At 39.6% G+C, this 16,001-nt stretch overlaps 2 protein-coding genes across 3 annotated transcripts; one reads left to right on the top strand and one right to left on the bottom strand.

Moving 5' to 3' along the window:
• Positions 1-367: 367 nt before the first annotated feature.
• tut7 (terminal uridylyl transferase 7) lies at positions 368-12,749 on the bottom strand. Of its 2 annotated transcripts, XM_026343097.2 has the most exons (29): positions 12,641-12,749; positions 11,311-11,737; positions 11,023-11,177; positions 9,950-10,066; positions 9,614-9,791; positions 9,177-9,265; positions 8,752-8,803; positions 8,594-8,663; positions 8,289-8,415; positions 8,047-8,166; positions 7,830-7,961; positions 7,355-7,532; positions 6,554-7,236; positions 6,280-6,430; positions 5,580-5,666; positions 5,372-5,472; positions 5,213-5,270; positions 4,919-5,022; positions 4,731-4,820; positions 4,498-4,611; positions 4,149-4,226; positions 3,861-4,038; positions 3,548-3,595; positions 3,361-3,452; positions 3,168-3,283; positions 2,881-3,083; positions 2,607-2,674; positions 2,443-2,509; positions 368-2,011 (listed from the first exon to the last, which is right to left on the bottom strand). In XM_026343097.2, exons 2-29 carry the CDS (start codon positions 11,723-11,725, stop codon positions 1,953-1,955), a joined length of 3,930 nt encoding a protein of 1,309 aa, XP_026198882.1. In that variant the 5' UTR covers positions 11,726-11,737; positions 12,641-12,749; the 3' UTR covers positions 368-1,952. The 2 variants fall into 2 exon arrangements, with proteins under 2 accessions (XP_026198882.1, XP_026198883.1); XM_026343098.2 differs by lacking the exon at positions 12,641-12,749 and having other exon boundaries at positions 11,023-11,194; positions 11,311-11,439.
• Positions 12,750-13,377: 628 nt separating this feature from the next.
• Positions 13,378-14,887, top strand: LOC113150488 (cyclin-O protein B). Its single transcript, XM_026343042.1, has 3 exons — positions 13,378-13,734; positions 14,026-14,211; positions 14,309-14,887. The coding sequence occupies exons 1-3, from the start codon at positions 13,378-13,380 to the stop codon at positions 14,885-14,887; spliced, it is 1,122 nt and encodes a 373-aa protein (XP_026198827.1).
• Positions 14,888-16,001: the final 1,114 nt, after the last annotated feature.

The raw sequence follows: 16,001 nt of genomic DNA, 5'->3' as shown, positions 1-16,001 counted from the left end.
GGCTAATATCACGACGGACAATTCCAATAGCCAATGAGCTTTAGGATAAAAGTTTCCAAAGATCGCATCAACTTCTGTTGCATAACCTACATGTCCTACAAGTGGCGCAGCGTTCAAATGTCAAACATGTTGATATTCTCTTCACTCAAAACATCCCCCCACGGCTATTTTACTTTTCAAAGTGTATCTAACGCTTGTTAACTTATCCTGACACGGTCCACATCTGTGTTTCTCAGCAGATAAAGGTTGGTATGTTGAGCAAAGTACTGTTCCCACAGTCAATAATGAAGCTCTGGTTTACGCTGCATGATTGTGTGTGTGGCAGACACGTTTTCGTGTAGGGTTACTATTAAAAAAATACAGACAATTAAAATCAAACGAACATTTTTTTTATTTTCTCTTTAAAGTAACTATTCCACACTGGGATTTGATTTCAGTTTAATGAATTATCTTTGACAAAATGGATTGCTGGCCAACATTTTCTGGCAGGATTGACTTTTCTTATTAACAAACTTAAATGTCCCATTTGAGTTCAACGGAAGAAATGCAATAAGGCTAGCAACAAAACAAAGCTACTTTAAAAATCAGAAATTTTGTTACAACACGTTTTTAATAAACTGCAGCCGTATTTGGATAACAATAATAATACCCAGACAGTCCATATTGAAATTTCAATATTACGCAGGTCTTTGAGACATTAACTAGCAGCAACATAATTCAAGAGCGTGGACTCTCACAGTGCAGCTACCAATCTGTGGCACCATTACAACAAAATTAAGCCTTCGTAGCAAATAAACACTTGTCTCCACTGAGCCCATTACCTCTAGTTTAGAAGTGAATGCAGCCTTTTCCACAGTCTATGCCATCAGATGGACCAGTTGATTTTTTCTTTTATACTCGACAACAGCGTGTAAGTATGGAACTTGTTCAACTATGTGTTCTTGCATTATAATTATGATACTTCCTATCACATGGAGACATATACAAGCCTGGGTCAGCTGAGGAAGTAGAGTTTTACCCTTCCATTCACACTTACAGGCAGTTAATGGGACGTATGCATCTATGAAACAGGAGGATCAGCAGTCTCAAAAAGCAAAGCCATAAACCTGAAAAATTATGTTTACATGGTGGATTCTCTAATACTGAGACACAAATATACAAAGACATACTGTAGATATAGCTGCTTTCAAGGCTGAGGGAGAAACAGACTGATGAATGTCAGTGCAGAGGGCAACTTAAACCAGTTAAAAAAAAAAAAAAAAAATCCCTTAGAAAAAGATCTTGGCCATTAAGAAAGGCACACTGCCACTTTTTAAATCTGTTTAAATTTCAAAACGATCAAAAATCCATTCTAAAAACCTTGCAATTAAAAATAAGTGAACTGATGAGTAACTTGTTGGTTTAATTAGAAATGGCCTTGTTCTTGACCTCTTAACTGACCCTTAAGTCACTAGTCACAAGTGGCAGACAAACATAATGTCACCATGTCCATTTGTCTCGGAGCTGTAGCAGTGTTTGCAAACACTAGGTCTTACTTGACTGTGAGGGCAATTATAATTATTTACAGACACTTCAATTTTACACTGAATCTGCAATAACACCTTTGAAAAGTTATGAATTTAAAACTTAACTGGCAGTGTTGATTAACAAAGACATGAAATGCATGCATAATGGCTTGTCTTGTTAAAATGAAAGCTTTAAAAAGCTCCTCTGAAGAGGAGAACTTTTGGGGGGGAAAATAAGAAGGAGAAGAAGAAAAAAAAAAAAAGCACAAACTGACATAAAAAGGCCCTATTTGGCTTCAAGTCAAGGCATCTTAGCTTTGGCTTTTAATGGGCTGCCTTTGGCCCAACAGTCCCATTCAGATTTAAGGGTTCCTGGACTTTGGGTTGCTGTCTGCTTGGACAGGAGTAGAACCTTGTGGTTTGTGTAGCCACTGCTGCTGCTGCTGCTCATTCCACTGGGCTCTTCCTGTGACCAGAGTGACCCAAATTTCGGCAGGCTAAACTACCTGAAACAAATCAGAATACAAATGTCAAAATTTATTCTAAAAACTCATTTTAAGCCTGCACCAGCCACTTTTCTACTCTAGAAAGATATCTTGATCTGGCTAAATGACAGACGAGGACAGACTGCGTCCTGGTAAGCTGACAGCTGTATCTTCTTTATTTGCATAAAAATCATTCCAGGTTACAGATCCAGCCACTCAAAGAATATGTTGTAGGAAACATAGAAAACAGATAAAAACAGGAGCACAATGGTACACTTTAGCCAAGACACCAGGAAGCATGGACTCTGTCCAGAGAAAGATGGATCAATCAGAGCCTGCTGTGGATATGTCTGGCTCTCATTATTTCTCTTCTTCGGCCCTAAACAGGTGGAATATTTTTTAATTCCTTACCATATTCCACAATATAATTAAAGTACAGTAGATTTATATACCTGCTTGTGGACCCAGTATCACATTTTCTTGCTTTCTCCTTTTCTTCTCTTCTTGTATAGGTGAACCCTATTAACAAACAGAGGCACAGGCATAAATGTATTCACTGAGCTCTACAATGGCATCAGTATAAAGAATTATATTTAAAAAATATAAATACTGATACCTGTTTCTCCTTTTCTCTTAAATTCCTCAAGTGGGCTGAAGGAGAAAAACTTTCCATCCTCACATTTCCTGTCAAATGAAAAGATTTACAAAAAAGTAATTACAACTATGTAATGTGGTTCAGTTATATGAATATAATGCATAATAACCTCTTGTCCAGTCCATTTTAATGCAGAAAAAAATAAGCAATATAATACAACTGCTAGCTCCACTAGTAACTTAAAAGAAATGTTTCTTGGAAATTCCTAAAGGTTGAATAAAAAATTTGTGTGAACCTGCAGCAGGGCTTCTGTACACCTGACAGTCCTTCTTGATGTGGGCACTCGATCCACACACGTAGCAGCAGCGCATCTCCAGTGCATCTCTTTTCCTCCAGTGCTCACTCTTGTGTCTTGCCTGATCCCTGGCATCCTCTGCTGTATCCATTTTGTCTCTGAGATGCTCAGGTCTCTTTTCCAAGTCCCTTCTGTGCTTGGACCTAAGCAAAAACAGGTCCCCATTATAATACCAACATGTAGCTTGACAACAAAAAAATTCATAGATGTATTATGCTTATACCTACTTCTTACGCATAGGGCAGTCTTTCATGAAATGGCCAATCTTGCCACAGATGCGGCAGCAGCGATCATTGGGAGCCACTTCACCCTCAGTGAGAACTTCAGGATCAAAGAAATACTCCTGGAATAGATCAGTGTTGGTGCTTAGAAAATTTCACCAAAATATGCAAATGTGCTATTTAGACCGCAATTACTAACCATCTGGCTGGGGTACACTGGAGGAAAGACTTTGACTGGTGTCCCAAAAAGTGTTCTGCCATTGATGAAAGCCTTCATGATGAAGTTTGTCACTGTTTTAATGGGTAAAAGTACAGAAAATTACACTAGGACAAACAGAAAGGCAATCAAAGACAAGCAGCAAATGGAAATAAAGAAATGATCATACTTTTCCTGGACAGACCAGCACCCAGGTTATGATTCAGATCAAATGGATCTGTAATTACAGACAGGAGAAAAAACAAAATTCAACTAGAAGAAATATTTCCGTTCAGTTTAGTTACCAATCCAATACTAACTGTTAACAGTGACATGCATCGACTGAACTGGAGCAGTAGTAGTACCAGCAGAAATAATGAACCAAAACTATTTCAACAGCCTGTGTTGTTGGACTGGTGTTTAGTTTAAACTAATGTAATTAAAAATTTCCTCTTTGTGTTCTTATTGAAGAGGTCTGGACCCAAAGTATAATGCAAGCTCACCTTCAATGACAATGTATTTAGATGTCCACTGCTTGTTGAAGGTGGTGAGGCGGGCGTGCTGTCGGATACAGACCACATGCTCTCTGAAATCGAATTCCTCAGTGTAAAAGCGAAGCAGGCCGAGCCACAGTTCCCCCACAGTCTCAGTGTTCTTCCCATACTGTGGCCAACGACTGGGCTGCAGGTAGCAGTGGACAAGAATGATGTGTTTTTAAGACAGGGTGTAACATGCATGACCACTAAAATGTAATGTCACATACATAAATATGCAAATATATGAATGCTCACTAGTGCTTTTAAATCATCAAAGAAGTATACATTCCAGCCATCAACTAGCACTTCTGGCTTCTTCTTTCCATCATAAATCTGCAACAAACAAAAACAGAGCATAAACATAATACTAAGACATCATAGTTAGTGATATTTCTGAGTTTTTGGGGAGAACCAGGCAAAGAGATTCATAATTCTAACTTAGTTTTCTTTTATACTGCATGTCTCAAGTAAAACACAAGCATGCGTTTCCAGGATGGTCCAATACTAAAACCTTAAATGCAGTGTCATTGAAGTGTACAAGCATTTACAAATTAAGACTAATTTTCAATTTGCCTATTTGAAACTTTACAAACATAATTTTTACCTCTTGCAGCACAGGGATAACGGGTGGGTTTCTCTGCTGTAGAAAAAACAGCACCATAAGGGTGTAAGCATAGGACGACAGGCTGCCACGTGAGGCATCCCCAATGTCACACATCTGTAATGGAACAGAATAAATATGGTGGTAATAAAGGACAAAACAATGGCAACGCTAAAACATGAAGGGGTAATGCGTTTCAAAGATGCCATGGATGTGAATGTGTGCAGCATAATCACCTTGGCAAAGACCTTCATGACATAACAGAGGATCTTCACTCTCCTGTCAATGGCAGCATATGAAGCAAGCAGGTGTGTGTTGTGTAGGGCCTGAAAAGGGAAGTGTAACAATGCAAATTATAAAATAAATCAAATCAATCAATTGTGAATTAAAATCAGATGGCAAAATGAAACGGGTGGAAACTAACCAGTGTATTGTAGAGGCTGATGTCTCCCTCCAAGCCAGTGCGAACATGGTAAAACTTCACAATGGGTACTTTTGCAGTAGTAATGGGCAAGATGTTCTTCAGACCTGGTAACAGACATGGACACGGATTAAAAGGGATATGGTGACAACGTCAGTTTTAACAGCTCTCCATTTCTCACTCGATCTAAAATGACTGAAAGCCATGCCTTACACATTGAAACCAGCATGGGTAGAAAGCTGAAAGACAAATCAATTAATAAATAAATGAAAAACCTTATGACGCACTATGACTTACCTGGGTGTTTCTTTAGCATTCTCGCCAGACTTTCAATGATATTGATGCAGTCAACATCCTTTAGAAACACAAATGTTTACTAAACACAGGTAGAACTTAACCCAGCAGTAGACAAATACCATAAATGAAAATTAGCAGTGGCATAAAAAGATATCTTACATTTATGGTCTCCTTCCCCTGCAACACCATACAGATGTCCAGGTCACTCTGTCGGAAGCCAAAGCCATTTTTGGATGATCCAAATAATTGTAGCTGAGCTCCTGTACAAAAACATGATTTGTACATTTCATCTTTATCTCTTCTCTCATGCTGGTTTATGTTTGCAAACATTGAAATTCTAAACAGTTCAGATGGTGGTATACTTCACCAGCAAACTGTCGTCTGACAAAGGTCTCCAGGTCTTTAAGGATGTGCTCTCTTAAACCCACTTCCAGTTCATCAGGGGCAAAGTCAGCTAAAAAGCAAATGGATCAATGGTCAAAATAAGAGACAAGATGCCACTGTGTATGAAAAAGTATAGAACCGTTTTCTAAAGCTGATGCTCTATATAATTCAGTGGCCGAGTATGTGCTGTTGCAAAACTGACTCTGCTGCCTTCTGTTTTTAGACTTCTGGGACATTGTTTATGCCAATGACTAAACAGGATTCCTTAATTTTAACAGAATATAAAAACTAATTAAATTTGTTATTGTACTAATGTATAAAAGATACAGATGGAAGAGCTATGTAGCTCAGTGCATCAATTTATTAATGCTTATGTCACAGTATATTAGATGCTTATGTCACTCACCTCCCAAATGCATATAATAATGGCAAACTGACTAGAAGCAATATTTCAACTTCTTTAAAATATGAAAATATTGATATCTTTAAAAGGTATACTTGGGGAACTGACACTAGTGGTTTCTAAGCATATTCAAGACCAGAAGATACAAATTCCCACTGCTTCCCTACTCATGAGCAGGTGGTGTCCATCAAGCTGAAACAAGCAATTAGTGACAACTGGTGCAATTAAGAGAGTTTCCTGAATCCCACTTAAACCATTGGATCATTGTACTATTACTCACTGTAGCACTGCTCACAGACTTTGTTGAGCACAGTAAGAAACTCTGGTGTTATTTGAGGCAAAGGATCCAGCTGCACTTTCTTAAAATCTTCAGGGCAGTCTTTCTTCAGATGTCCATCACGCTTACACAAGCTGCACACAACCATGTGTGACTGGTAGAGATGAATAACAGATTAGCTTAACCTAAAGTCATAAGACAGTTTATCACCACATAACTTGTAATTTTTTTTGTTGTTTTTTGTTCTTACATATTAAGATAAGGAGGTTAAACTTACTTTTCCTCTGGTGAAAGCTTGTCTGGTGAACTCATAAGATAACCTGCTCTGTTTCTGGTTTGTGATTTCTGAGGTCTCATCTTTAGCTGTGTCCTCTGAAAGTGGAGATGACATATGAACAGTCACCAACTCCACCTCTTCCTCATCTTCCTCATCCACTGAACCAGGTGTGTCCAAATCAGGACCCTCCTCATCAGACAAAAGCTCCTCCCCTGAGATCTCATCCACTGGGAAGATCTCCTCATCTTCTGTGGTGAAGCTGTCCAAGTGGTGTCTGTTATGCGTGTCCACATCTATGTCTACGTCCTCTTCCTCATCCTCATCCTCAGAGAGACTGCTTTTGCCCATGTCCACTTTTTCCTTCTCTCTTTCTTCATCTGAATCAGTGTACTCTTCAACTTCCTCCTCTTCTTCAATAATACAGTCAGAGTCTTCAGGACCATTTTCTACAACTTTGTGTTGACTTGCATGTTGTGACTGAATGCTGAGCTTACTGAAATCTGTATTCAAAGCCTTAGCATTCGCCCCTTCACAAGGTCCTCGCGGTGTTTTGCGATTAGCAGCTGGCATGTTCACTGGCAATGCAAAGTACTTGTATGTGGTTTTGAGGCAGTGGAGGATGTACTCGTACATTTGCTGACTGTTCACGGTGCGGGCCACATTTCTTTTCACAGCAAATGGGTCTGAGAATAGAAATTAAGACATTAGCTAGAAAATCAGTCTGTATTTATTCGCCAAAAACTGAATTGTCTGTGTAAAGTATCCAAAAGCAAAAAATAAATAAATAAAAAACTTTCTGACCCTCCACAGCAATGCGTTTCTTTGGCCAGTCTTTCATCTCTCGGGAGAGGACAGTACTGGTGCGCACACTGATTACATTGTCGGCCATGTTAAACTCCAGCGAGTAGAAACGAAGCATTTCAACCCAGAGAAGCCCAACTTCCACAGGCGGGTGAGGGTTCAAAAACACCAGTGGAACCTGGAAGAAAACAGCAGACAAAATACAGTTTACTTTTAGTTATCAAGTATAATAAATTAGAAAATTGAATAAAAGGCTATAACCAATGCTTTACCTCCTCTGCTAAACTACACACATGCACACACAGCAACGGTTTCTAAAAGCATACCAGCTTCGTTTACTTTGAAACATTCGTTTGACTTATTTGATACATTTTTCCATCAACATAATATTTTCTTACAACTAGCTTTTGTGTTTTGGGGACCCAGCTATGTATTTTAAGTGAAAATAAAAGCATTTGTGTGTTGTCATGATTACCTTTCCCTTTATACAGGAGCCCTCTGGCTGTGATGATTCTTTGGAGGAAGGGCTGTAAATCCAGTGTACATATCCATCCTCATCATGCGTGAGGTTAAATTCCGACAGTCTGCTGAGTGAAAACACCTTAACCTAAAGACAAAATCAAATGACTAGATTAGTTTACTGTAATACTGAGGTTTTATTGTATAAGTGTATTTTACTTTAGAACACAGACCTCTTGGTTTAGGTAAGTCGGCAAGAGGGGCTCTTTTCGCTGTTGTAAGAAATAGATAACCAAGAGCGCAAAGACATATGGAGGAAGCCCTCCCTCCTCGGCACGATCAATCTCACAGATCTAAATCAAAAGAATGAACAACTGTTAATAACATAATCTGATGTTTAGAAATGCATGGAGCCCCATTTAGAAGTTGCTTGCATCGTGTGAGCATTAGCACATGGTCTCAATTGGACATTTACCTGTGCCCAGTGTCGAAGACCCACAACCAGTGGCAGGAGGAGGTGTTCTCGACTGGCTAGCGCAGAAAGATAAGAGGTGGTTTGGAATGCATTTTCATTACCTGCACTCACTTTGCAGATCAGACCACTGTTGAGGAAAATAACAGTTTCAGTTTTCAATTGCACTCCTACTCCTCTTTACATGTAAATAATTTCCTCTGTAGAGGAAGACACCAAACTATCCCAAAGTTTATCATTTCTATAAATCATGGTTTGAGTCATAAACATGATATGCAAATCTGTGAAAAACTGCCAGAAATACTCACCTTTTTTTCTCTTTGCAAATTACCACAGGCACCCTGGCATGAAAATCAGCTTCCAGATCATTGAAGAGAGCTAAGGACCAAACCAGACGTTTTAAATGTAAAATGACAGAGAGGCTTTTGTCTTTCTTATTGTGGAATATAGAAAAGAGGTGACTCACGGCTCACAGAGAGGCTCTCCTTGACCAGCAACAAGACATCTGGCTGATGCATCTGTGAATACATTCCATTTCAAAGCCTTTATACAACATAAATGCAATATAAAAAGGACATATGAATGTGGTGTTTTCTATAGGGAGCAAAAGCCACAAATCAATAACTTTTGAAACCTAAAATGTAAAAGAACAGAACAGAAAAGACTTAACACTTTTTAACACTGACTTACAGTCATGTGTTATTTTATACAATGTCAAACTAATAACTAAACCATTTAATTTGTAACAAAACTTAAATATATTCTTTCATGAAAGCTTTAATTATCATGTCTATTTTAGTATGAGGTATGGTGGCTTTCTGTTATCTAATATAATTAATAATGTTGAAATAAACATTATGCACACTATCAAACTCACACTGGGCTACTCACGTGAGGCGGATACTGAATGTCAATGTTGACATCAGAATCCTTAAATCCAAACTTAGTGCAAGATGATCCATATAGCCTGAGACGGATCTCTAGATATGATAGAAAGAGGGAGGAAGCAATGTTATTAATAGTAAATGTAAACGGATGAAGAGCAGCCATGTTACTCCTCAAAAGGCACTATTTTGTAACTACTCGAAATGACTTCATTGGCGATGGCCATGTTCACTTCAACAACAACCACCCAACCTTTGGTCTCCTCCACAATAAAAGCCCTTACTTCCTTCCAGGACATATGTACACTTTCACAGAGGTAGTTATTAAGCTAACTGAATACTATGTAAACAGCATAGAAATGTAATAGAAATATATTCTAGTATGTGGAATTTAACAGATAACGCCATCTGAATTAATTTAGGTCATGTTCTTATGCAACTTACCAGGAAGGACGGACAGAAGAAGGTCTTGCATTAGGGAGACTACACACTGTCTTCTCTCAACATCCTGGTCATTCATCCCATGTTCTCGGACAACAGCCTCCAGTGCAGCACTTACTGCACTGACCTGCTCTGGGCCTGGAGGCAGAATCTCAGTCAACATCACCTGTTCTTGCCTCTCCTGCAGACAGAAGCATAAGCAATTAAATTGCATTTCATTTTAATGAATAATACTGCCAAATTACACCATTATAGAATCTGGAGCTATTGCATAATCATCCACAGATGTTTGGATGAATCTCTTGATTTCCTAATTTGTGTAATAAGACCATTTCTCACCCGGGCCCTTTTCTTGTGCCGTTTGTCTCTGATATGCCTATAAGCGTCAGGAACAGAATCCAGGAAAACCTCACACAGAACACAGGTGTAAAGTGGACCAGTGTTGCTGTGAGACTTCTGAACAAATTTGAAAAAGGAGAAAAGCACAGACATCAGACAAGGGTTGTTACAATGTTGTCAACTGAACCAAAATCTGCTTAATTAAAGTTAAATTAAATCAAAATAGCAAAATACTCAAAACTGAAATAAATGTGCCTTGTTTTAAATTACTCAAACTAATTGAGATAAGTAAATTAGACAAAAAAAAAACAACAAACAAAAAAAAACTCCTAAGTGAAGTAAAAATAGTTCTGTAACTGAAGTGGGGTGATTCGTCTAGTTCTGGGGAACAAGTGAGAATATTTATCCCAAGTCAGTCCCTGTGGCACTTGACTTGATCTGTGTGTTCCTGCTTGAATATTTGTACAATGAATATTTTCAGCGCAGAATTATTATTTTTAGGTGTGTGAGAGAGAGAGTGAAAGTGAGAGAGAGATACTGAGGAATCACCAGTGGAACTACAAGGTGTTCCACAAAAATCCACAAGAAAATAATGGGTGTCATGCAATCATGTTAATGCAGTAAACATTACCTGGTTTCTCAGTAAAGGGTGGATATTGTTTAAACAATCTCGCCTTTTCTTTTGGCGTGGCTATGAGTTCAAACATATGCAAGCTTGTCTACATTTATGCTTTCTCGATATACAGCACTTTTCTACGTAACTGGCACTCAAAGCACTGATGGTATGATAAATAATAAATAATGGTTTGCATGATGATGAAAATGCATCATCATCTATGGTTAAAAAAATATTTGAAACAAGAAGTTGAAGTATTTTAATAGACTAAAACTTGATTTGTTTGCTTGGCAACGAAACTGAAACAGTTTCCAAATAACTGAAAATAAACTACCAAACTTTAAACAAACAAACAAAAAAACTAACACTGTTCTCTTAAACCAGCTGTAAACTAAAGAGTAAAAAAACAAACAGAAATTAAAGCGTATACTTGGGCCACCACAATAAAAGCCTTTACCTTCTTCAGAGGGTAGATCTCATCTCTATTAAGCCGTCTCTCTGCCTGCCGTTGGCTACGCTGCTCTTGGGCTGAGAGCGTGTACTCTTCATTCATAAGGCCCCTGTTCTCTTCTGCTACACCTTTCTTTTTGTTTCTGTTTCTCCGTTTTCTTCCTTTGGAAAAAGAAATGCTTCAGAAAATGCAAAAGACATACAAATTATAGTTTCTTGGAAACCTTTTTTTTTTTTTTTTTTTTTTTTTTTTTTTTTTAAAGATGAGCAGGGATGATGTTTTCTAAATTCTCACCTGATTTATGAGCACTTCCATCAGTGCCCTCTTTCCATTCTTGCTCCTGGTCCTCCTTTGGACCCTCTCCCCTCGTACTCCTCCTCCAGTGTTGCTGTGAACGCTCTCTCCAGTTATCTTCTCGACTTCCACCGATGTTCTCAGGTCCTGAGGACCAACGAAGGTCATCTTTCTGTGAGGGGCTGCTGCCACCTCTGAATCCACCAGGGGAGTAACTGAGGGGTCCCAGAGCTCCCCTCTTGGGACTGGCCCTGTAAGGTCCACCCTGGTTCCTTTTGCCCTGCTGACTTCCCTCTGGTCTGAAGTTCTGTCCTCGCCCCTGGTCCTGTGTCCTCCAGCTTTCTGTCTTATCTGCTCCTGATCCCCTCTCCCAGCCACCTTGCCTAGGCCGGTAAGGCCTGCCAGAGTTTTCCATGGCTCACTAATGCTAAAATGACATAACAAGTTCAATATGGAAATAGTCTTAATTGAACCAAAACACCCTCGACATAACCTGCAAGCCAACAGGATCATCTGACAAACCTTTGTTTGATTCTTAATCCATAGTTGCCTCACAGCTTTTATAACCTATGCAATGTCATGTAATTCAGAGCAAAAACAGTAGCAGAACTTTGCAGCTGAATAAATACCAACCACACTTTGAATTTAGCCGCTGGTTAAGCAAGTTAAGCCCATAGACAAAGTAACTGGCAATAATCTGTCACTTTAGCATCATATAACTTCCTAAACCACTACAAACTCTGGTCAACTGTTTACAGACTTTTATTGACATGAACGTTGTCAAGACGGAACCTGATAATTTCACCAATAGGAAGATTCTAAATAACTGGTGATTTCTATGTTGCCACAGCCTGCACTAAAAACGGTAGGTTAGGCAAATACAACAACTGTGTATGCATAAAAGCAATGCTACATTAGCCAGCGAGTCGGTTTACCCAACTGCTAGCTATCTATAACGTTAGCCACATTGCCTTACCCAACTAGCTGATTTCAGGAGCTTGTTATTGTGTAACGTTAGCGTACCATTAAGCTAGCTTACTAGCTTGTAAAGTCTCATATCCCCAACCTTAACATTACCTTCGAGCAAACAGCTTAACGGTGCAGCTTTATCACGCATGTGACTAACACACGTTAAAGGTTAGCGTGCTAGCTAGAAAACCCAACCGCTAACGTTAGCTTAGCTGCGTTACCCAGCTAGCAGCAGCTAGCGTTGCTATTTATTATATAGACAGGTTTTTAAGTAGTTAGACCTGCAGCTGCGACAAAGGCAGCCGAGCAGTAAAATGTTAGCGGCAATGAAGCATTAAGACTATTATCTCAATGTAAATACCTTTTGCACTTGTGCAGAGGGCATACTTGAAGCCTTGATCAGGTCTGACTTAGCATGATCGTTTGTCTTCCACTGGAGTTTGAAAGGTGACGTCTGGACTGTCTTGTTTTGTAGTCGTCAGCGTTAAAGATCCGCCCACCGGCGACAACAAAACACGGAGCCCTGGTGTTTATTACTGAAATAAAACACACAAACAAATCCGAGAACACTTCTGAAACGAAAAGTGTGCACATCCAGCTTTGTTATAATAATAATATTAATAATAACAAGAAGAAGAATAGATTTAGCATTTCACACTATCACATCATTTTACACGATGAGCTGTGATTTTCTTTTCTTTTTTCCGTCATTTTGCATGTAACAGGTAGAATAATATGACGTTTGAAATTCATATTTATACTGAAATAATAGGCTACGTCACATGTGTGTAATGTATTCGTTTTGTAATTTAGTGGCCTACTTTTTGTCTTGCTAAACACATCTACAGACTTTATCGTATCATAATAATTATTTAAAATAATTAATTCCTCATGGGACCGTGATTGTTTAGCATCGGTTGCCCGGGGCAACGGGAGAAATGTGCGCCGCAGGAGCGGGGAAGACCCCGGGAAAAGTGACGTCAGCAGAGGGAACTCCTCTAACCATCCCACAGCCAACACTCAGGAGTCTGCTGCTGTGGACGAGCTGGTCACAGAAATACGCAGTTACTGGCCTGGCAGCAGATCCACATCCAGGCGATGGTGTCATTCGTGAAGTGTGACGGCCGCTCCAGGTCTGCTACAGGAGGAGACGGGTACAAAAGGAGACGAATGAACGGTGAATCACCTCCATCAGAAACCTCCACACCGCCCCAACGTCAGCAGACAGCCAGGCAAAGAAAACAGAAACTCATGTCCAAACTAAGTGACTCCGGTTTCGAGGAAGACTTGGGATCCCCGGCTCGGATTGATGTGTCCCCACTCCGTTCAGAAGGACAGCCTGGTGTGGGACAGGTGTGCAGTTGGTACCTCCAGTATGGAGACATCGGTTACAAGATCCAGAGGGAGAAGGAGGCGCAGTATCATCCCTGCAAAAGCTTGGCACGTCAGCCACAAGTAGGCAATAACAGACTTTGAGTGAATGAAATAGGCTACTACATGAAAACCAAAGTATAAAAAAATTTAAATGTGCAGCTTTTTTACTTTTTGTAGCCTGTGCACAAGACAGCTATCTAAATTTTAAATTAATAGGAAAAGATCTGCTTCCTACATGTTTGTTTGTACATTGCAATATCTTATTGATCTCAGTAGCCTCCTGAAATTTGAATTGTGCAGCTATAGAGACACTAGTAGTGGCTGAGCACATGAATACATGGGGATAAGGGTTTCTGTGTGTTTTATTGGCAGTTGACGGCAGAGGCAAGGTGTAAACTCGTCAGCTGGCTCATCCCTGTACATAAACATCTAAGTCTGTCCTTTGAGTGCTGCTGCCTGGCGGTGAACATCATGGACCGGTTCCTGGCGTCCACAGCAGTGGCTGCAGACTGCTTCCAGCTACTGGGGGTCACTGCACTTCTCCTAGCCAGTAAACAGGTTTGTCTTTAGGTGTGACATATGCCAGAGGTACTAATAGTATGCATAATTCTATTTAATTTAATAGATTCCACTCTTTATTCTCTGCATCACCCAGGTGGAGGTTTGCTCACCGCGGATAAGACATCTCTTGTCATTGTGCTGCGATGCCTTCACCAAGGAGCAGCTCTGCAACCTGGAATGTCTCATCCTCCTCCGCCTGAACTTCTGCCTTAATGCACCCACCCTGGCTTTTTTCCTTGACTATTACACCAACTGCATTGAAGCTGCAAAGCTTGTGACTGAGAAAACAGCTGATGAGAAGTGTGCAAGAATGAATATAGACTCAAAACTGCGCAGACAGTGCAAACTTGCACAAAAGGTGTGCGAGCTGAGTCTAGCAGACTATGCTTTCAACAAGTACCCGCCATCGCTGACTGCTAGCTGTGCACTGAGGATAGCCAGTGGCTTACTGAAAACTGAACAAGGGCTTGCTGCGCTTGCAATCACGCAGTTGCAGGACGACCTGTGTGAGAGCCCTGACTCTTCTGAGAACCACTCTCTAATAATGAAGAGTAACTTCCTGCCCGTGAGTCAGGAAAGCTACCACGAGAACCTTGCCCAGGAATGCAAAGACAACCTGGAGCTGTTGGTGTCATTAAACCAGGAGACGCTGGAAGTGATGTCTTTAATGTAACTGCAGTGTGCCACCATTAAAGCTACAGTTCCCTCTACTTTGGGGGTTACATTTTTAGGACTTCGATAAACCTCATGTATAGCTCATGGAGATACTTGCTCTGAATGTTTTGAGACTTAGCATTGTTGTTTAATATTTCATGATAGATCTATTTATTGATTTATTGATAGAGAGCCATTTGTCAGTGAAGTACAGTATATTAATATATTACCCTTATTTTTATTCATTTTAAATTAAATGAATTGTTTACTGTGTATTATAAGTTCCATTACTGTGGCAATCTCTTTGATGAAGGTCCTGAAAAAATGTTGACATATTGACAAATGTAATCGTTATTGATTGTAATTATGAAATAAATGATCCGTAAATGAACTTCAGTTTCTGTTTTAATGTCTGAATTTCTGATGCAATATGACTAATTTCAGCTGATAGTTGATGTTCTTTCACATTAGTCAGGAGTATTGCAGTTAAATGCAGAAGTCCATTACTCCACTATTCAAGCAGACAGATCTTTTAAGCCTATCATATTGTATTTGAACGAAAGTCAAGTTTGGTCAAGTTTTGTAGAGCATATATATATATATATATATATATATATATTTAAAACTCCAAAACATGCTTTTGTTATCACGTGTTATTCAATATAAAAATGCCATTGTTATCAAGCCTACAGAAATTATTTAACGTCATATCTAAAATGTGATTTTATTATAATAGGTTAATTCAAGTAACACATCAAATGTCTTGTGTCCTGAAAGCAATGAAGTCGCCCTACACACACTCCTGACTGTCTACACAGGTCATCAAAGTGAAAGTTGAAGTTTCTTTATATAGTAACATGCTGCATATTCTATATATGTCCTGGTCATGGATGGAGGAGATCATGACACACTCCACATGGGAAATGTTTAGCCGAAGGCACGGGGAGGGCTGGCTACTTCTGACGCAGGGAGCACCTGCTGTAATGGCGCCGTTATGCGCGGTACCACTTAACACTTCAGCCCAGAAGACCGTTAGTCCGCACCAATCTAATCTCCGAGGACGCCGGTTTCTCCCTGGAGACCAAATAAGTGCATTTGATTGGGCCAAACGTATGAAACCGCGGCATGAACAG

The sequence above is a fragment of the Anabas testudineus genome, chromosome 9, assembly GCF_900324465.2.
Source record: "Anabas testudineus chromosome 9, fAnaTes1.2, whole genome shotgun sequence".
NCBI lineage: Eukaryota > Metazoa > Chordata > Actinopteri > Anabantiformes > Anabantidae > Anabas > Anabas testudineus.
The sequence above is the reverse complement of the archived record's forward strand: the minus strand, read 5'-3'. Positions and strand labels throughout refer to the sequence as shown.

What these genes read in the sequence shown, in the direction of transcription:
- tut7 (XM_026343097.2), bottom strand. Translation starts at nt 11,725, where the DNA reads ATGGAAAACTCTGGCAGGCCTTACCGGCCTAGGCAAGGTGGCTGGGAG. An exon ending in ACATTCAGTATCCGCCTCAC is followed by an intron (nt 8,804 to 9,176) that starts GTGAGTAGCCCA and finishes ATGTATTCACAG; the next exon opens with ATGCATCAGCCAGATGTCTT. An exon ending in ATTTGCAAAGAGAAAAAAAG is followed by an intron (nt 8,416 to 8,593) that starts GTGAGTATTTCT and finishes TTTCCTCAACAG; the next exon opens with TGGTCTGATCTGCAAAGTGA.
- LOC113150488 (XM_026343042.1), top strand. Translation starts at nt 13,378, where the DNA reads ATGGTGTCATTCGTGAAGTGTGACGGCCGCTCCAGGTCTGCTACAGGA. An exon ending in GCTTGGCACGTCAGCCACAA is followed by an intron (nt 13,735 to 14,025) that starts GTAGGCAATAAC and finishes TTTTATTGGCAG; the next exon opens with TTGACGGCAGAGGCAAGGTG. An exon ending in TTCTCCTAGCCAGTAAACAG is followed by an intron (nt 14,212 to 14,308) that starts GTTTGTCTTTAG and finishes TGCATCACCCAG; the next exon opens with GTGGAGGTTTGCTCACCGCG.